Source organism: Ambystoma mexicanum, chromosome 3q (assembly GCF_040938575.1).
Source record: "Ambystoma mexicanum isolate Mex_15411 chromosome 3q, UKY_AmexF1_1, whole genome shotgun sequence".
Classification (NCBI taxonomy): domain Eukaryota; kingdom Metazoa; phylum Chordata; class Amphibia; order Caudata; family Ambystomatidae; genus Ambystoma; species Ambystoma mexicanum.
The window spans coordinates 551,141,327-551,162,816 of NC_090926.1; the positions used below are offsets into that span (position 1 = coordinate 551,141,327).

The 21,490-nt window shown below is 46.2% G+C and overlaps 1 protein-coding gene across 2 annotated transcripts in view; it reads right to left on the reverse strand.

The window, feature by feature from the left end:
- LCP2 (lymphocyte cytosolic protein 2) overlaps positions 1–21,490 on the reverse strand; it is a 1,016,893-nt gene that overhangs the window by 215,485 nt on the left and 779,918 nt on the right. For both annotated transcript variants that reach the window (XM_069654319.1, XM_069654320.1), the window contains one exon: positions 13,441–13,481. In XM_069654319.1, the coding sequence (XP_069510420.1) occupies positions 13,441–13,481 (41 nt within the window). The remainder of the gene's footprint in view (positions 1–13,440; positions 13,482–21,490) is intronic.

Genomic DNA, 21,490 nt, shown 5'->3' on the forward strand with positions numbered 1-21,490 from the left:
TAAACTATTGGCGAGACCACTGAAACAGAAGATTGCAGCTCAGACAATCCGGGGGATTAATACCCTGCAGGGGGTTTTGGCCTACCCTAACCCCGACATTGCGGCACAGTGTGTTACCTTTTATACAGAGCTGTACAAATCCGATAATCCAGATGACGCACTTCAGATTGACTACCTTAGGACACTTACCCTGCCGAAGATCTTCCTATCTGATTGAGGTACTCTAGACGCTGATACGAAGCAGGAGGAGGTACTCTAGGCAATAAAACAACTTCCCATGAAGAAAACCTGGGCCCCCGACGGATACACAGCTGAATTCTACAAGGCTTATCAACATATCCTGGCCCCTAGGTTGGAATCCTCTTTAACTCATTTGCACGAACAGGAGGCATTACCCCCTTGATGGAAGAGGCCAAAATATTCCTTTTCCCTAAGCCGGACAAAGACCCTGCGCAGTGTGGTTCATACAGACCCATTGTATTGATTAACCAAGATGCGAATCTGCACAAACCGTGATATTAGGGGTAAAGTATTCCGGCGGGAAGAACACACGATAATGGCATAAGCGGACGATATGCTATTGACCCTCTCAGATCCAGAGAAATCCCTCCAGGCGGTGATGGGGGAGATCCAGCAATTCGGGAAAATTGCCAGAATGAAAGTGAATCTGGCTAAATCAGAAATACTGTACCTAATACTCACGGGGGACAACCTAACCCAAGCACAACAGCTATTCCAAAATTGATGGGTACACACTAGCATCAAACCTTTGGGCATAAGAATAACCCCAACACTGCATGGCCTACAGCAGGCAAATTACCTTCCACTGAAGCAGCTTAAGCAGCAACTTCTTAAATGGGGCCCCCTCTCGACATCCTGGATGGGCAGGATCAATGCGATAAAAATAGTGGCCCTCCTCAGGCTATTATTTCCAAGCCCTGTCGATCACAGTGCCGGAATAATTTTTCTGAGTAGTGTACAAAATTATAAACTCTTACATTTGGAATCACAAACCCCCCGATGCAGCGATGAAATTGCTACAGAATCCGACTAAAAGAGGGGGTTTAGGCGTACCGGATCTGCACATTTACTACAGGGCGGCACAAATGAGAGTCATCAAAGATTGTTTGGCACCAGAAACAGGGAAGATTTGGTGCCAGATGGACCAGGCTTTGGTTGACGCCCCATTGGGAGAAGTGTTATGGATCCATAAAGATGATCGACCTCAAAACATGCAAAAGTCAGATATCACCAAATTGGTGGAAAGCACCTGGGACTCACTGGCGCATAATAGGCAATTTACAACCTTTCCCTCCCCATGCACTCCAATTCACCCCAAGCATTCCTATAGGGGCTTTTAAGAAGTGGAAAGAATGGGGGTGTACGAAAATAGGGGATATGATCATAGGCAGGATGTAAAGACATTTGTTCAATGTAAGCACGATTTGGGGCTACCCAAAATTGAGAGGATGCAATATCTGCAGCTATGCCACTGGTTAATGGGCCCCCCATCCCCTTCCCTCGTTTGAAACATTCTTAGCCACTGCACCTGGGGATAAACATCTAATATCCAACACATACAGGATAGAGCAAGAGGCGGCGACAGGTCCTACCCCAAAATACAACGGCTTGGGAAGAAGCGCTAGGGGAACCCATTCCATAGGCAGACTGAGAGGGGCTATGGTGGGATAGTCCGAGATTGACTCAAGCTATGCAGATAAGAGGATTCTGGTATAAAATCATGACCCAGTGGCACTACATTCCCACTCGTCTAAAACAAATGTATCCTGATGCATCAGAGGCATGCTGGCAGGAATGTGGGGTATGGGGGACTGGCTGCACACGTAGTGGGGGTTCCCAAAATTGGCGGCATACTGGAGATAAATTAATCAACATCTGCATGCAATGTTTGGAACCGAGACGACCAGGGGACCAAGAGAATGCCTACTTGGCCTAATTGGATACACTACCAGGCAATGGTCAAATACGACCAGGAAGGCTTATATAATCTTATCATTGGCTGCTCTTCTAGTAATCAATCAAAAGTGGAAGGCCAAAGACCCTCTGGTAGAACAAGACTGGGTGGCCAAAGTTTGGCAGTGTGTAGTGATGGAATGGATGATTTATTCAATACATGGCATCCAAACTAAATTCACAAGGGACTGGTAGCAGGTGATAAACTTCTTACATGAAGACTTCAGAGAGGGGTACTGTCCACATACATTCTGCATACTGGAAATAGGTTAAAGACTACTGAACAGGAGTTCTCAGGGATCAATTTGGGGGGCTCAGTGGGATACAGTTGCTGTTTGCTTTTTGTTTGTTGTTTTGTGGCTTGTTATTTCAAGGAAACCTAATAAAAACAATTTAAACAAAAAAAAGAAAAGGGTCACAATGCATCTATGGACACATTACAGTAATGTCTACCCCATGTGCAGTATCTGAGCCATTAGATTTCTGCAGAGGGAAGACACTTGTCGCAGGAACGAATTGCAGCGATCCAGAAAGTCCCTGAACCCCACACTAAGAAGCAGATGAGAGGGTTCCTTTGGATGGTAAGTGTAACGCTCACCTGATTCCCGTAGAGGCGCCGGTCTTGACTGGGCGTATACCGTATCTTCAAAGGTGATGTGTAACAGACGGCTGGCTCTTTGGGCTGGACCTCTGTGCACTGTATGTCTGACTCGAAGGGTAAGATGTCTGCAGATAGAAAATATGGGATTAAGGAACTGGGTTATTGAATGTCTCTCTCTTCTTCCCTTTCTCTTCTCCTGTAGAACCCCAAAGGTTAACGCTCTCATCTTAGGTAAGTGAACGCCGTGCTCTCCATCTGCCTCGGGGCAGGGTGCTGTAACCAGTTTCTTCACTGGATAAGGGGAGCAGGCCTCTTGACTTCAGAGGACTGCTGTCCGTCGTTTACTGCACGAACGGTAAGTTTCGAGTAATTCTAATGTCTTTAAAGTCTTTAGTAATGATGTTTCTTGTTTTGCAGGGTTCCGGCGATGGCGGATGACGGGCTGAAGTGAGTTGAAGATGGAGCCCGTGTGATGAATAGAAGCGCCTGGAAGCACGTAAGTAAGCGCTTGTTGCCTGCTTCACGATGCGCTCTAACTGTCTTTTTATTTTGCAGGTACAAGTTCGGAGCGGCTGCAGGGTGCCGGAATACCCACTGGGTTAGATGTGGAAAGGAGTAATGGCACGTGAGTATTAAAGTTCCCCAATGTCTTTAAACGCACCTTGTTTTGTCATTCAGATGCGGGATGCAGCGCCGAAGGCCTCCGGAGCGTGCGAAGAGTTGGTAAGCTTTTGTCTTTCAGATGCCGGAATGCAGTGTGAAGACCTCCGGAGCGCACGAGGAGTAGGTAAGCCTTTGTCTTTCAGATGCCGGAATGCAGCGCGAGGCGTTGGTGACAGCCGATGGACCAGGTAAGTGAAGAGCTGTCACTGAAGACCATAATGCTAACCTGTTCTTTCTTGTCTTTATAGGTGTTGCTGAAGACTGGATTCAGGATGGTAAGCCTTTTTCCTTAGGCCCAGGATCAGATGCAGAAGACACGATGAGCGTTCTGCTGCAGAGGATGCAGAATAACGCAAAGCAAGATTCATCCATCGGGTGTGGTTTAAATAGCCTCCTGTAGTGCTTAGGTGTCTCCTTCCACAGCCACGCCTAGGTAAGAAAAGAGTTCCTGCTTTCCAGAAGAGTTCCAGTGTTCTGAATCTAGGGAGTGGCTCCTGCCCCACCCAACAGGAAAAGTAGTTCCAAACAGAAGAGGATCAGAGGCTCAACTGGCAGGCAAGTAAGCAGCATGGTCTGCTGCAGGTAAGTCCACCCAAGCATTATGAGCCCGGCGCTTCCAGCGCTGGGACTGGGCATATTTATGAGCCTGGTGCCACTGGCGCCAGGACTGGGTCCAAAAGGTCCCAATTGGGACTGGTTGGCACTCGGAACCTGGGTTATGGATCTGCTTCCAAGGGAGTTGGGAAAACCCTGACCTTTTGGAAGCAGAGATCATGACAGTACCCCCCCCTCAAGGCCCCTCCCAAACCGGGCTTCTCCGGGGGTTTTGGCTTGTCAGGAAATGTTCGGTGAAATCTTTTGATTAGGCGAGGAGCGTGGACATATTCAGCAGGTTCCCAGGATCTCTCTTGGGGGCAGAAGCCTTTCCAGTCAATTAGGTAAAATAGTTTAGATTTGGAGATCTTGGAGTCCAGAATGCTTTTGACTTCAAACTCAAGTTCTCCATCAACTAGGATAGGTTTTGGAGATTTAGTTAGTCGGGTTTGAGGTTGCACGGGTTTTAATAGAGAGACGTGGAAGACCGGATGTATCTTCATGTGCGGGGGCAAGTCCAACTTGACCGCTACTGGGTTTACTATGGTAGTGATAGAATAGGGACCAAGGTATCTTGGGTTGAATGTGCGTGGCCCTTTTAGAGGTAGATATTTGGTGGATAACCAGACTTGATCCCCTACTTGATATTGAGGGGCTTCCTTCCGATGTTGATCTGCTCCTTTCTTGTATTGTTCTTTAGCCCTTTGAAGGTGAGAAACAGCTTCCTTAAAGGCTTGGGTGATTGTAGAATGCAGGTAGTCTACTGCTGGTGTTTCAAGATCTTGGAGGGGATCCAACTCCGAGGTTCGAGGGTGACTGCCGTACAAAAGAAAAAACGGGGTTTTCCCAGTTCCCGAATGGACAGAGTTATTGTAGGCATATTCGGCTATCCAAAGGATGTCTTTCCAAGTTTTTTCAGTTTGTTGCAGCATGCAGCGTAAATACTGTTCCAGAGTTTGATTGGTCCTCTCGGTTTGTCCGTCGGTCTGAGGGTGGTGACTGGTCGATAGTCTCACATCAATTTGAGCCGACCGACAGCAACTTCGCCAAAAATGAGAAATAAATTGACTACCTCGATCCGAAATTAGAACCGAAGGAAAACCGTGCAGTCGGACGATGTTTTCGAGAAATTCTCGGGCCAGAGTTGCTGCTGTTGGCAAGCCTTTGAGCGGAATGAAATGCGCCATCTTGGAGAATAAGTCCACGATTACTAGAATCGTATTGTATCCGGAGCATGGAGGTAGATCGGTGATGAAGTCCATAGAAAGCGTATGCCAAGGGCGAGGTGGGATGTCAATAGGGCGTAAGAGGCCTGCTGGTCTTTCCTTTTGACTCTTGTTTTGGGCGCATACTCCACAGGACATTATAAAGTCCCTGATATCTTTTTTCCAAGACGGCCACCAGAAGTAGCGCTTGATCTTTTCTGAGGTCTTGGCCATACCGGGATGTCCTTCCATTAAAGAATCGTGATAACAAGAGATTACTTTTTTCTGTAAATCTGTGCTGGGTAGGTATAATCGTTCTTGGAAATACAATAAGTTGTCCTTTACTGCAAAGTCCTTTCCCTGCAGATGCCAATTCTGTATGTCTGCTGGAGTTACAAGTTGCCTGGCTTTATCCTTAACTTCCTCTATGGATTCTGTGGCGATTACACCCAGAATTCTTTGTTCGGGAATGATTGGTACAGGTTTAGGGTTGATCAAGTGTTCTTCCACTCCCATCCGAGAAAGGGCATCAGCTTTACCGTTCTTTGTACCAGGTCGATAGGTAATTATGAAGTTAAACTCGGCAAAGAATAATGCCCAACGGAGTTGTCTAGAGGATTGGGCTTTTGCGGTTTTCAAATATTGCAGGTTTCAGTGATCCGTAATCACAGTAACGGTGTGTCGGGCCCCCAGCAGATAATGCCGCCAAGCCTTAAAGGCAGACTTGATAGCCAGAAGTTCCTTGTCAGTAATCGTGTAATTGATTTCAGGAGGCGAGAATTTGTGGGACCAAAATGCCACGGGATGCAACTGATTGGTTACCGGGTCCTTTTGTGATAGAACTGCCCCCATGGCAAGGCTTGAAGCATCAGTTTCCACGATGTAGGGGAGTTCGGGGCGAGGGTGTTTTAAGATTGGTGCAGAGATAAATTTAGTCTTCAAATCCTGGAAAGCTTGTTCCGCCTCGGTAGACCATTCAAAACGTTTGTTTTTCTTTAACAAGGCAGTGATGGGCTGGACTATTCGAGAGAATTCGGGGATAAACCTGCGGTAAAAGTTAGCGAAGCCTAACATGCTTTGCACACCTTTTACGGAGGATGGTGATGGCCATTTGAGAACTGCATCGACCTTCTTTGAATCCATACGCACTCCGCCAGGTGATAGTATGAATCCCAAGAATTCAACTTCAGTCACGTTGAAAACACATTTTTCCAACTTAGCGAAAAGTTTGTGTTGACGCAATCTTTCGAGGACCATTTTCACGTGTTTCCGATGTTCAGATTCCGATGAAGAATAAACGAGGATGTCGTCAATGTAAACAACAACACACACATCTATGAGCTCTCTGAGGACATCGTTCATAAAATATTGAAAGGCGGCCGGGGCATTGCAAAGTCCGAAGGGCATGACCTGATATTCAAATAGCCCATACTTGGTGCGGAAGGCCGTCTTCCATTCATCGCCCTCTTTTACTCGTACCAAGTGGTAAGCTCCTCTAAGATCCAGCTTTGTATATATGCATGCTTTTCTGACTTGGTCCAGGAGTTCAGGGATCAAAGGTAACGGATATCTATTCTTAACGGTGATCTGGTTCAGGGAGCGATAATCTATACAAGTTCTAAGGTCTCCTTCCTTTTTTGGAACGAAGAACAAAGCTGAAGAAGCAGGGGACTTGGAAGGACGAATAAACCCATTTGCCAGGTATTGATCCAGGTATTGTCGAAGTTGAAGGTTCTCAGGCTCGGTGAGGGCATAAATTCTACTACAAGGAGGAGTAGATCCAGGTATCAGGTCTATCTGGTAGTCATAAGACCTATGAGGAGGTAGAGAGTTAGCCTGATCCTTCCGGAAAACATCTTGGTATTCTAGGTATTCGGGAGGTAACTGGGGAGTCTCTGAAGAAATTGCTGCCAGTGCAACACCAGGTGGAGGGTGACAAGTAGAGACACATTCTGGAAACTGGACCGTTCTTGCTCGCCAATCGATCAGAGGATTGTGTTTCTCTAACCAAGGTATTCCTAGAATAATCTGAAACTGAGGGGCCTTGATCACATCGAACACGATCTTCTCATGGTGCCCATCTTGACTTACTAGCGTCACCTCTTGAGTGGTATGCGTTACTGGCCCGGAGGCTATCTCCGTACCATCCACCGTAGTAATGACGTCCTTTACAGCCTTGGGACAAAGAGTTAGATTCATCCTCAAAACCATTTCATGATCCACATAATTGCCGATGGCACCGCTGTCGACGTAAGCTTCAATTGCATGTAATCGATCCGGATTATCAGGGCTAATGAGGACCATAGGTATCACGAAATGCGAGGTCACGGAACTGGTTTTCACGCTCGGCAAGAGGACCTCTATTCTTGTCGGGCGAGGTCGTTTCCCTGCTCAGAGTTTGTAACTTTGGTAACTGCAGCTCCTACTGCCTTCTTGGCAGGTTTCACCGGACAGTCTCGAAGAAAGTGCCCTGAGTTTCCGCAATAGAGGCATAATTGCAACTGTTTTCTCCTTTCCCGCTCCTTTTGTGTTAGAGGACCTTTCAGACCCCCTATTTGCATGGGTTCCCCGGAGTCTACTCCTTTGGAAGGAGTTGGCGGTTTGGAAAATACTCGAGCATCAAACTTGGAACGATCGGCCTTCCTGTTCTGCAGTCTGTGATCTATTTGAACGACTAAGTCTATATAGTCCGAATAATCTTGTGGGGGATTCACTGCTTGGGCTAACACATCTTTGAGCTCTCCACGTAGACCTCTATAAAACAGCGTAATCCTTTTGTCCTCAGGCCACTGAGTTTCCACTATCAGTCTGTTGAAAGACGCAATATAAACCAAAAGGTCTTGATTACCTTGTCGCAACGAAAGAAGCTCATTGTCCAAGGCCTGCCCCTGTGAATGTCTTGCGAACAGTTTTTACATACTGAGCTGAAAAGCTTGAAAATCATGGGAGGACCGGATCATCTTGATTTACTAGAGGGATCGACCAGTCTGCCGCATTGCCACTAAGGTACGAAAGCACGAAAGCTACTTTAGCTTGATCAGTTGGAAAGGCTGCTGGCCGGCATAAGAAATGCAACCGGCACTGATTGATAAATACTGCAAACCTCTTTGAGTCACCAGAAAATCGTTCGTGGCGGAGCCAGAGGTACATTCCCAGGTAGGTTGATCTGCACTGGATTCATAGAGGATGTAGAAGGAAGATTTCCCCCAGATGCGGGTAACGGGGTCTGTCCGGCTTGTGACTGTAGCAATTGTCTAGCGAGATCATCTGTTCGCTCCTTGGAAATAATCAGTTCCCTTCTTAGAGCGTTCATTTCCTGACGGGCTGCATGCACTTCTGCCCTTAGTTCCCCAAGTAACTGGGCTAGCTGGTCGGTATCCGAGGTTTCCATAGCGCCTGGACGGGAGTTTTGTGGTAGGCTTTGCGTTCTGTAACGCTCACCTGATTCCCGTAGAGGCGCCGGTCTTGACTGGGCGTATACCGTATCTTCAAAGGTGATGTGTAACACACGGCTGGCTCTTTGGGCTGGACCTCTGTGCACTGTATGTCTGACTCGAAGGGTAAGATGTCTGCAGATAGAAAATATGGGATTAAGGAACTGGGTTATTGAATGTCTCTCTCTTCTTCCCTTTCTCTTCTCCTGTAGAACCCCAAAGGTTAACGCTCTCACCTTAGGTAAGTGAACGCCGTGCTCTCCATCTGCCTCGGGGCAGGGTGCTGTAACCAGTTTCTTCACTGGATAAGGGGAGCAGGCCTCTTGACTTTTTTTTTTTTTTTTTTTTTTCTTTTTTTTTTTCTTTTTTTTTTTTACGCTACTTACCTTGTACTGCACTTCCCCCCCCACCTCCTCCCCCCTGCACTTCCTCCTCTTCCCCTTACCTCTGCACTTGCGCGATCTGAATGACACCTGGCCTAGTAGGATCGTTTGTCTGTTTTCCCCTTGTTTCCCTCCCTCCCTGCCTCGTCGCGCCTTGAAACACTTGTGTATAGGCGCGTTACAAATACCATATCATATCATATCATATCATATCATATCATATCATACTGCACGAACGGTAAGTTTCGAGTAATTCTAATGTCTTTAAAGTCTTTAGTAATGATGTTTCTTGTTTTGCAGGGTTCCAGCGATGGCGGATGACGGGCTGAAGTGAGTTGAAGATGTAGCCCGTGTGATGAATAGAAGCGCCTGGAAGCACGTAAGTAAGCGCTTGTTGCCTGCTTCACGATGCGCTCTAACTGTCTTTTTATTTTGCAGGTACAAGTTCGGAGCGGCTGCAGGGTGTCGGAATACCCACTGGGTTAGATGTGGAAAGGAGTAATGGCACGTGAGTATTAAAGTTCCCCAATGTCTTTAAACGCACCTTGTTTTGTCTTTCAGATGCGGGATGCAGTGCCGAAGGCCTCCGGAGCGTGCGAAGAGTTGGTAAGCTTTTGTCTTTCAGATGCCGGAATGCAGTGTGAAGACCTCCGGAGCGCACGAGGAGTAGGTAAGCCTTTGTCTTTCAGATGCCGGAATGCAGCGCGAGGCGTTGGTGACAGCCGATGGACCAGGTAAGTGAAGAGCTGTCACTGAAGACCGTAATGCTAACCTGTTCTTTCTTGTCTTTATAGGTGTTGCTGAAGACTGGATTCAGGATGGTAAGCCTTTTTCCTTAGGCCCAGGATCAGATGCAGAAGACACGATGAGCGTTCTGCTGCAGAGGATGCAGAATAACGCAAAGCAAGATTCATCCATCGGGTGTGGTTTAAATAGCCTCCTGTAGTGCTTCGGTGTCTCCTTCCACAGCCACGCCTAGGTAAGAAAAGAGTTCCTGCTTTCCAGAAGAGTTCCAGTGTTCTGAATCTAGGGAGTGGCTCCTGCCCCACCCAACAGGAAAAGTAGTTCCAAACAGAAGAGGATCAGAGGCTCAACTGGCAGGCAAGTAAGCAGCATGGTCTGCTGCAGGTAAGTCCACCCAAGCATTATGAGCCCGGCGCTTCCAGCGCTGGGACTGGGCATATTTATGAGCCTGGTGCCACTGGCGCCAGGACTGGGTCCAAAAGGTCCCAATTGGGACTGGTTGGCACTCGGAACCTGGGTTATGGATCTGCTTCCAAGGGAGTTGGGAAAACCCTGACCTTTTGGAAGCATAGATCATGACAGTAAGGTTCTGCATGCAGTGGGTCATCGGTTATGTGTTCATAGTTAAGCCCTTTCAAAATCTCACACATGATTTGATCCCCAAAACAATGCCTTGGTTTCAAGAAGTGGAAGACGCCTTTGTCACCATTAAGCAAGTTCTCGCAATGACTCTGGCTTTAGGTCTGCCAGATTATAGCAAGGCCTTTGTCTTGTTTTTCAATAAACTCAAGAGGTTTGCTCAAGGTGTGTTGACAAGCATCGGCCGCTATCTTAACATAGTGTAGCATTAGATCCAGTGGCCTCAGGACTTTCAGCATGCCTACGAGCAGTTGCTGCTGCTGCCCTATTGGTGTAAAAGACAGACTCCCTGGTACACGGCCATGCAGTGGCAGTTTGTGTTCCTCATGCAGTATTATCATTGTTACTTAAGGGAAAGACACAGCATGGGCCAAATTCCTGTCTCACACATTATGAGAAGTTGCTCATCTCTGCGGCTCGTGTTCCCCTGAAACGTTGCTCACCTCTAAACCCTGCTTCATTGTTACCTAGCCTGGAAGAGGGGGAGCCCCACGACTGTCCAGTGGTTAGAGAAACACTTTTGCTTCCCCATGTGGACTTGTCGGGTGTACCCTTGCTTAATCCTGAACTGATTCTGTTTGTGCGCTGCTTGTGTATTTGGGAGCCAGAAACAGGGCAATTGGTTTCAGGGTATTGTGTATGTAACCCCCATGCTAATACTAGAAGCATACTGGTTACCTATGGCTGTTAGTTCAAGTGACCAAGGTCGAAGCCCTCACCCATGCGCATACTCTGGCATGGAGCATATCAACGACGATCTACACTGATTCCAGATATGCACACAGGGTGGTGCACGACTTTGGAATTTTGTGGAAGCAGCAGGGGTATTTAACATCCACCGCTACCACAATCCTAAATGGAAAATATGTGTCAGCATTATTAGAGGCACTGTTACTCCCCGCAGCAGTAGCCATCGTGAAGTGTCACAGTCATTCACGGCCCATGGAAATGATTTGGCCGATGGTGCGGCTCCCAATGAATGTCTTGTTTGTGTTTTAGTTCCACAGTTACCTATACCTTTCCTGGCCAGTCTGCAATGCTCCAAGATCAAGCTCTTGAAGCTGAAAAGGTGACTGGATGCAACATAAGTGTTGCATTCAGGAGGAGGTTCCCTGTGGCGTACCCCAGATGGTCGTCTGGTGGCACCAAAGGCACTTCTCCCCTACTTAGTCTGTGAAGCTCATGGTGTGGCCCATTCAGGTAAAAATGCTATGATTGCACAGTTACAACCAGATTGGATGGCTCCTCAGTTAGCCACTATGGCTCATCACTATTGAGAGGACTGTATCATATGTCTAGCCTACAATATCCGGAGAGAGGTGCCTATGAAGCTATCTGCAAGGCCTGTACCAGAGGGTCCATTTCTACACATGTAGACAGACTTCATACAACTCCCCATGTGCATGTCATATTTGTATTGTCTGGACACAGTGGGTGTGCTTTAAATATATGTCATGTCTCTCTGCCCTATCCTTATTACTCAGCTAACCACTTCTTACATATTAATTCTACTAGGCCAAGACACCCTGAAAGGTGTCAGCCTCCATTGCCTGCTTGCTCCAAGTATGCCACCTTTGACCAAAGTGCAAATCTTGGTAACCAAATAAATACAGTCAGTACCTGTGTACATGACCAGCCTCATTCTGATTGGTTGACTTGCCAGGCTTAGCATTCTTCAGTTCCATGTAAGGAGCTTACTCACCCATCGATCTCTCTGTGAATACTAAATACTACTGGAATGCAAGTCCCTGATGGAAATGATGAACATATGCTATTTTACAGGTACTATTTTCTCACTTGCTACTTGGCAGCAACTTGTCAGTGCCCATATGCAGGTTACAGTTTTTTGTGGACAAATGATCAATGACTATACCGGTGGATTGGTGAACAATGTATTTGTAGAAAGCAAGCAACATGAGCAAAACAAACCAACAACCAAATGAGAACCTCCCTCCCTCCTTGCACCGTTCTTTTATACTCAAAGGAACATATGCATTTCAGTGGAAGTGGAGGTACAGACAGGGCAAGGAATTTTACTGAACCAATGTGACAAGCAGAGAACAACGCCTCAATATACAAGTCTTTGATACCAGCTGCACTCTCACATGTTAAGACAGTGTTATCAGGAAGGACAGCATGAAGTGATATATTTAGTGGAGCTGACTATACTCATCAGAGGATCAAACACGGTCTGACGCTGGCAAGCATGCTTACTGTATGATGACTTCTGTCTGCTAAAGCCGCTTTTCCTAAGAAAGCTGTAGCCTAAAACACACTTACATAGGCCAAAAGGGAAACATGTCAGTAGTGAGAGATGTGAAGGTGAGTACAGCTACACACTAGATGAAGAGACTTCATTGCAAGGACATATGAGGTAAAGCCTAAAGTCTCACCTCGCACGGGCAAGAAACTGTTGTTTAACCATGGCAGTTTGCAGTACATACTCAATGATATGATACAGCAGTGTGATAGGGGAGTACATAACATTTTAAATTTCAGACTTTCCTCCACATTTTTATCACTTAACACCATGGGCTGCATGTTTTACATACATTCTGATATCTCACAGAAATGAGGGATCTTGTGTTTGATTGCTTTTCAGTGTATGCTTGGTCCAGGGGGGCCTAATGTCGTAGGACATATTCGACATGGAGTTAGTCAATTGTGCTGGTGGCATGTGCTTTACAACTGCATCATTACTTTCATGCCACCCTTTAATTACACCACTCTGTGTGTATGCCACAAATCTTTATATTGTATGTAATTTGATAGTGTAAATAACTGCTGGATGCATTGATAGCTGCATATTTGCGACAATGTCAGTAGTGATATTTCTGACGGGCAGTAAAGGTTGGTATTGAACTGTCAGTGTTGGAACCATAACCTTCTTTGTTCATCATCTTGTTATCAGTTTGTTTGAAAAAGAGTTCTTCATTGTTAAAGGCTTACAGGTAGGAAAATAAAATATACCTACAATCAAATAAGATACAAACACTTCATTTAGTTCTAAAATAAACACATTTTTCATTAAACATGTATATCATTGTTGCCATTAGCTGAACCTGAGATGAGACAACTTGGTTCCATGATATATACAAATGCTATTAACCTGTATTACAACTTTAAATTATGGTATGTAAATATCATTGTTATACTTGTTATTTGGTTTCCATGTAGTAAACACTACAAATGCGCGTACATACCCTCTATACTGTGTGTTGGCAGCGATCCTGATGTTTGCATACTGTTAGGAAATAAGAAACCACAATGTTAACAAAAACACAGTATGAATTACATAATAATATAGTTCACAGCAAGAAGATGTTATGTGGCTTGAACAACAGAACTAGTGATGCCAAAAGGGCATTTAGAAACAAGGTACAAGGTTTCTGGTCATTGCATCGAATTCCTTGCATCTAAATGGATTTGCATAAAATTTCTTCCATCTAAAAACTTGCATCAAATGCATTTTTTTGTTTTTGTTGAGGGGTGGTGGGATCTCCCACAAACCCGTGTTTTTTACCCTTTAAAATCCTTTAAAATCCTCCTGAACAAAAATTAACCCTTTACACCCCAAAAACATGCATTTGATGCACATTTTTTAGATGGAAAACATTTGATGGAATGGCATTAGATGCAATGACCAGATACTGTGGTAGAATGGGTCATGCTACAGAAAATGCCCAGTCATCAACACCCACTGATAGCACGATTCTGAGATTATGCTAAATATAGCGCGGAAAGCCGATATTCTGCCCTCCAGTTTCCAGCAGCTCCATTCTGAGGTGGGTAGACATATTTGAGGGGAACTGCTGTGCTTTCCAACAGCAAAAGCTGCTTAAATCCATCGTTTAGATAGAAACATGTGTACCATTGGCACTGCAAGCATGTCCTAAAAGACTGCCCTTTTTCTATTATAAGAACGTTTTCTTAAGCTTTCATTAAACTAGAAAAGTGGTGCTGCAGTCTATGAAATGCTATTTTTCTAATGGGAAAGAGTGTGCAGTAGCGTTTAACAGCACCTCAGAAGTGCTCTTTTTGACGTGCTGAAGCAGTGCTTTTCAAAGTAGAATCCCCTGACAGTACCGGCCCTGCATTTTTCATTGTTGCTAAGGCTGTTGTCGAGCAGTAATTCACGGACATGCAAAGGTTGTGTCTTTGATGCCAGACTGCCACATTACTACTTAATCAGAATGTGGTGCTTTTAAGGAAAGTGCACCTCAGAATCGAACCTTGAATATCAAAAACATGTGATGCACTGGGAAAGTCATATAAAGCTTAGTTCTAGAGTAAACATTGGGATTTTATATGATATGATTTTTTTATTTGTATCGCGCCCATACACAAGTGTTTCAGGGCGCTACGAGGCAAGGGAGGGGTACAAGGGAGGACAAAACATCGATCTTACTAGGCCCAGTGACATTGAGAAGGTGCAAGTGCAGGGGAGAGGGAAGGGGGAAAGTGCAAGGGGCAGGAGAGGAGTGGAAAGTGCTGAACACGTGGTCAAAACAACAACGGGTAGTGCGGCCAGCAGGTATCAAGTGCAAGAATAAGGTGCAGACAATGGGTGTCTAATAAATGCACAAAGGGGACTGTAGGGTTGCAGATACGGACCCAAGTGCAAGGGTTGCCAGGAGGCAGTGCTGGTATGCGGCTGGGTGGGCAGGGATCTGGGCCCAAAATCGGAGAGTAGCCAGGTGTCCAGTGCCGAACCAGAGATCAGTAGGGGACAGGAAGATCAAAGGCAGAAGCAAAGAGGAAGTTCTTGAGGTGCTTCCGGAAATAAAGATGGTTCTCCTCAAGTTTCAGAGAGGCAGGGAGGCTGCTCCAGAGGGAGGCCCCAGTCGAAGAAAGAGATCTACCCCCAACTCGTTGCTTGGAGAAGCGACTGACCATGAGGGAGTTGGAGGTGGAGGAGCAAAGAACTTGAGTAGGAAGGTATTTCTGAAGGGAGAGTTGAAGGTATTGTTGACCCATGCCCCAGAAGGCCTTTTGGACAATGCAAAGGGTCTTGAACATAATTCTTGCAGCCACTGGGAGCCAATGAAGAGATTTCAGGGCTGGAGAGATACGATCCCTGGGCTTGAGGCCAAAGACAAGCCTCGCAGTCCTGTTCTGAATGTGTTGCAGAGGGCGGAGAGCAGTAGCAGGCAGATTTAGAAAGAGGCTGCTGCAGTAGTTCAGACTAGAGATAACCAGAGCTCTAGAAACAGTGAGCATCTGGGGTAAGGAGAGGAAAGGAAGAATACCTCTGAGGAGGTGCAGTTGGTAGTTTGACTTCTTAGAGACATCAGAGATGTGTGGAGAGAAGGAAAGCGTGGGGTTGAAGATGACCCTGAGGTTCTTAGCCACCCAGGTGGGAGCAGGGAGAAGGCCAAGGGAGGTCGGCCAGAGAGTGATAGGAAAGGAAGGTGCAGGAGTGCCAATGAGGAGGATCTCTGTCTTACTGGCATTAAGGCAGAGGTTGTTGGTGGCACACCACTCCTAGATTGCAGACAGTCAGAGATGAGAGAGGGAGAAGAGGTGGCAGAGGGGAGCCTGAAAACGAGCTGAGTGTCATCTGCATAGCACTGCAAATTGGAGCAGTGAGCAGACATGCAGTGGGCGAGGAGTGTCATGTATTGGTTGAAAAGCCAAGGAGAGAGGCTGGACCCCTGGGGAACACCACAAGTGGAGAGTGAGACAGAGGAAAGGAAGGACACAAGTTGGACCTGGCAGGATCGGTTGGAGAGGAAGGAGGTCAGCCAAGCCAGGGCCTGATCAATGTTATTACAGAGGCACTTGAGCAGGATGGCATGGTTGACTATGTCAAAGGAAGAAGATAGATCGAGTAGGATGAGGACAGAGGGGAAATTAGAATCAAGGTTGGGGAGCAGATCTTCACGGATGTTAAGGAGAGCGGTTTCCATGCTTCTGGCTGCTCTGAAGCCAAACTGATGGTCATGGAGACAACCAACAGAATCAGTGTGAAGATTAAGCTGGGAAATGGGCAGCTTTTTCAGGAGTTTGCCCAGGAAAGGAGTGATAGAGAATGTGCGATAGTTAGCCGGGCAAGAGTGGTTGGCTGTGGGCTTCCTGAGAAGAGGGTCCACAAGAGAGAGCTTCAGAGGGGAAAGAAAGGCTCCGGAGGTGAAGGAGTGGTTGCAGAAGTCAGCCAGGTCAGGAGCAAGGGTGTCAATATGGTCCTTGATGGTTTTGGATGAACAGGGAAGAACCTGTTTGGACGAGACTTTCATAGATCGGACTTGTCTGGAAATCTCATCAGGGGAGAACAGAGGAAAGGAAGAGAAAGAGGGAGGAGGGGCAGCTGCAGGGTGGCTGGTGGTAGTGGAGCGAGAGAAGAGGGAAGAGGAGGAGAGGACGAGAGGCTAGACTGGATATCCTGGGTTTTAGAGATGAAATAAGAGGCCAGGGTCGTGCAGAGGGCCTGAGAAGGCACAAGCGAAGTCGAGACTGCAGCAGGATTGGCCAGCTCCATGCAGATTTTAAAGAGTTTGTCCGAGTTGTTAGATGCCGCAGAGACGCGGGCTCGGATGTGGGTTCTCTTCTTAGTGTGGACAGAGAGGCGGTATTGCCTTTGGAGCAGGCGGCAGGCCAGTTTGTCAGAGGATGCACAAGATGCCTGCCATTTTCTCTCAGCCACCCTACACTTGCGTTGAAGGGGGACTAGGTTAGAGTCATACCAAGAGTTGCACTTGGCTTTGGGCTTCAAGCGGATCCTCATGACAGGGGCAAGAAAATCGAGAGTATCAGAAATAGCAGAGTGGAGCTTGGAAAGGGCAGTGGAGGAGGGGGAGAGAAAGTGGCAGCAAAAGCCTCAACTGACACACGCTTCATGGGCCATATGACCGAGAAGGTAGGTGGCAGTGCTGGAGTAGGCTTGGCCTCCGGGGTAGAGAGGGAGAGATGGGAGGAAAGGAGAAAGTGATCGCTTCAAGACAGAGGAGTGGTGAGAGGGTGAGAGAGGGGGAGGTCAGAGGAGATGAGAACATCCTGAGTGTGCCCTGCAGAGTGAGGCAGGCCAGAGGGAAGAATAGAAAAAGAGAGAGTCACAGAGGTCACGAAAGAGTACACAAGAGGGACAGGAAGCATCAGGTGGATATTGATGTCTCCAAGGAGGGGGACTTGAGTGGTGGAGGCCAGGAGGGAGGAGAGGTCAGCCCACTAGGAGAGGAAAGAGGTAGTCGGACCAGGTGGCCGCTAGATAGTAGCAATGATGAGAGAGTAGCCAGGAGAGAGAGAAAGCCTACAGACAAGGCATTCGAAGGAGTAGGCCTGCATATGAATCACAAAGGCAGGAATAAACTCCGGGAAGATCAAAGCTACACCCCCACCGGAAGGGTTGGATTTGGGCGCAGAGAGGATCTTGTAGCCATCAGGGAGGAGAGTGTCAGTGTGAGTGGCTTTTTTCCAGCATTGGTTTCATTTGAGAATCGTGTATTTTCAGACTGACTGTAAAGCAAAACTGAAGTCCTACATACAAGGAGGGATTAAAGAACAAACTGCAAACCTTTGGTAATATTCTTTCTGATGGATTACTCCGTTCTCCCACAGATTCTGCATCTGAGAAACTGTGTTAGTCAGGTTCTGGAATTTCTTTGTCACTAAGGATGGCACACTACAGCTCAGCATTGGCTCTGTTCAGTGCCATGAGAGCCCATGACTCTCATTGTGACAACATGAGTGGCATATATGGATCCAACTGTATCCTGTGACCTCAGTTCTACCCAGTGTTCCCCACACTCAGCTGCTGAGACATGACATAAATGAAAGTGCTTGAGAGCCTCCAAATGAGCGATAGGTTTGCTGGGCGAGGAATGTGGGGGAGGACTAATCCTGCAGAAATAAAATGACCATAAGTAAGTCATTTTCCCTTCTAATAGTTTCCTTCCCCGCACAGATCTATCCTCTTTGAAAAACTCTCAATGCAGGACAGAACCTGGAGGAAGGAGGAGAGCAAGGGCCAATCACCTAAACCAGGAAACTCGTATACACTGCACACACAACATGGGTGTCCTGAAATCCAGAGGGAATCCAAGCAGTAATACTTTGTGAAAGTCTGCAGAGGAGCCCACTCAGTCATCTGACATGTGCCCGTGACTAGGACATTTCTGTGCAAGGCAGAGGTGGCAGAGATGGCTGCCATGATGCTAGTGAAGGGGCCAATGAGACCCTCAGACATCACTTTATGAGATTGATTGTAACACTCAGAAAAGCAATCCACAATCCACCTGGACAATCTGCTTAGTAACTGTGCGGCCAACTGGAGCACAAACATATCCAAAAAACAGCTGGTAATTGTGCCTGTAACCCCTCATCTGAGAGACATAGCAGCTCTTAGGGTCTGCATGATGAAAACTCTCCTCCATCTTAAAAGGTCAAGCTGAGTGGAGAGGGCAGATATATGGACATTCTGTGCCAAGTGAAAGTCTGACAACTTTGGGATGGAAGCATGGCCTCACCCTGAAAGCCGATTTCTGCTAAGAGAAGAGAAAGTAGGTATCTTACATTGAAAGAGCGTGGACCTCACTCACCCACCTACCAGACATGATACAACAAGAAAAATCACCTTACACATGAATGCAAGGTTCTAGTGGTTCCATCAACCACATTTTCATTTTAAACTACTGTTTGTGCCTTTTGTTCTTCCCTATTTGTGCAAACCCACTCTCTGCTCGCATGTGGGACTTGATGTTCCCCCAGTAACTTTTAATTTTAAATAAGTCCCCACAATGCCCCAGTTCCTGTCCAAGAGGCTGTCAGATCACTAACGTATGATTTATAATAATGGAGCTTCTGAGGTTTCATGGGGAATATTCATCAGAAGGGCATTCCACACCTCAATGATCTCTGCAGGTTCTGTAAGGCTTCTCCTCATAGCCCTGTACCATGTCATAGATTTAGCCGTGCTCCATAACTTTAGATCTTTCCACCACAGACCATATTGCGGCCCACTCTTCTGCTTCCATGCCATAGCTATTCTCCTCTTAGCTAATACGCAATCTAAATCCATAAGCTTAACCACATGTCTAATTTTATTCCGGCCTGGAGTAGAAAACTAACAGGCATTCCATCGGGGACCATTGGTATCTACTAACACCAGCATTCTCAAACGTCGACTCAATTTGATGCCAAAAGGCCTGCACAGCCTGGCATCTATAAAAGATATGCACAATATTCGGCGGGGCATTCCCACACCACAGACAATTGTTCAGCGCCTTATCATCAAATGTAGAGGTCATTTATGTCCTGTGTAGCACATTAGGTTGTAGAAGCCTAAATCTGGCATTTTCGGGCGACCCTCTTGACAAAACATGCATATCTTCCATTGCCTGACCCAGGTCCGCTTCCCATGCCAGTAGCACTTTAGCCTCACTGTTGCATATTGCCTTCAGTAAACCTCCACACAGCCTAGACACAGGTCTCCAGCCATCTTCAAGCTCGTATAATAGCATCAATGGAGCAGTAGGTTCTGGTTCCACAAGCAAATCTGGCCACTCTTTTTGGCAATCTTAATATCACAAAAATTGACCTTTGTGTAGCCCATCTACATTTACCAAATCTTCAAATTTCCTAAGTGTCCCATCTTAATACAAGTCTCCCCATGAAGAGATTCCCACCTCTTCCCACCTTCTGGTCACATTATCAGTGTCTGTGCACATGTCTGCTGTCAAGGGTGCATGAGGAGAATATATATGTCTTCCCGGCCTCACCATATGAGATGTTCCCCCTATACATCGGTCCGTAATCCACAGGGCCTTCTTAATCACTGCTGGGTGTTTGGTTCCCTTCAGCAATCTGGAATCTACTGTCGGGTCATCTGCTAGCCATCCCACCACATATTGCAGCTGGGCCACTTAATAATATAACTCAAACCATGGGAGCTGTGTACTGAAATTTTTGTATTTCATACACAGTGTGGTCAAAGCTATTTTGTTTCGACCATGACCCCACAGAAACTCCCTATCCATCGAGTCCAGGTTTTTGAAAAAAATGATTGCAATAAAAAAGTGTACTTTGGCGAAACCGTATAGTAGGAGCATTAGAGCAATACGTTTCACTAATGCTATACGTCCCATCAATGACAGGGGCAATCTACTCCAGAATTTCATGAATTGTTTCACTCTGTCCACCAATTTAACAGTATTGCAGGCGTGCATAGTCTCCAGTGAATGTGTAATAATATGTACACCAAAATACTTAAATGTATGTATCACCCATTGTAGTCCTAAATCAGGTAAATCTCGGATGTCGTATTTCCGTAGGCCCGCCAAAGGTAACATGCAAGGATTTCTTCACGCTAAAGGAGATGCCCGAAAGTTATTCAGCACATCTAGGAACCAGGGCAGATTGTGATCAGCTTCGCATAAGTACAGGAGAACATCATCGGCCTATAATGCGTTCACATGTCTAGCTCCCTCCACCATATTCCTGCCTCACCAAACTCATTGCGCAAAAACCCTTCCAGCGGCTCCAGTGCTAATATATACATCATTAGTGACAGAGGGTATCCCTGTCTGATGTCTCTTTGTATTTGTATTTATGAATTTATTTTGTTGAATGTGTTGTTTCCTTTCTCACATTGTATTTATTGTTTGTATTATCGTACTTGTTCTCAGTATTGTATTAGTGCGTTCAATATCTAGATTGAGAGTGGCACCACACTTCTCGTGGCTTTTGTGAGTCTTTTCATGTGATTTTCCATTGATTGTTGTTTATCTATGAAATAGGTATATAATATGTTTTTTAAATCAAATTGATGATTTTTAAATTATATAATAAGGAAACAATATATTTTTGACTAATTGGCTGTGTATTTATGCAGTATTTTTCACTGTGGCAATTTTCTTCCGGTGTCCATCTTTAGAGGGCATACGTTTTTGTACACATAATATGATAATACCGGGATATCCCCTCCAAATCTGGGTTCCTCTATTTTGTGTTTTCAAAAGCCTCTTTGTATGTTACAAGTTGCCGACACCTGCCTGCCTGTTCTTACCCTGGCGACCTTCTCCGATTACAACTTCATACCATCTAAAAAAATCCCTTCTCGGTCCCAAATCTCTGCATCACAGCTTATATCCATTCCTAGCATACAGAATCAAAACCTTTGATGCTGTCTAATGATGCTACCGCATTTAGGGCGTCATGGGAGTTAGCCTGATCAGGTGGCGAAGATTCATGGAAGTGTTTCGGCCGGGGACAAAGCCAGTCTGACCCTCAGAACTACAATAACACAATTGAGGCCTCCAG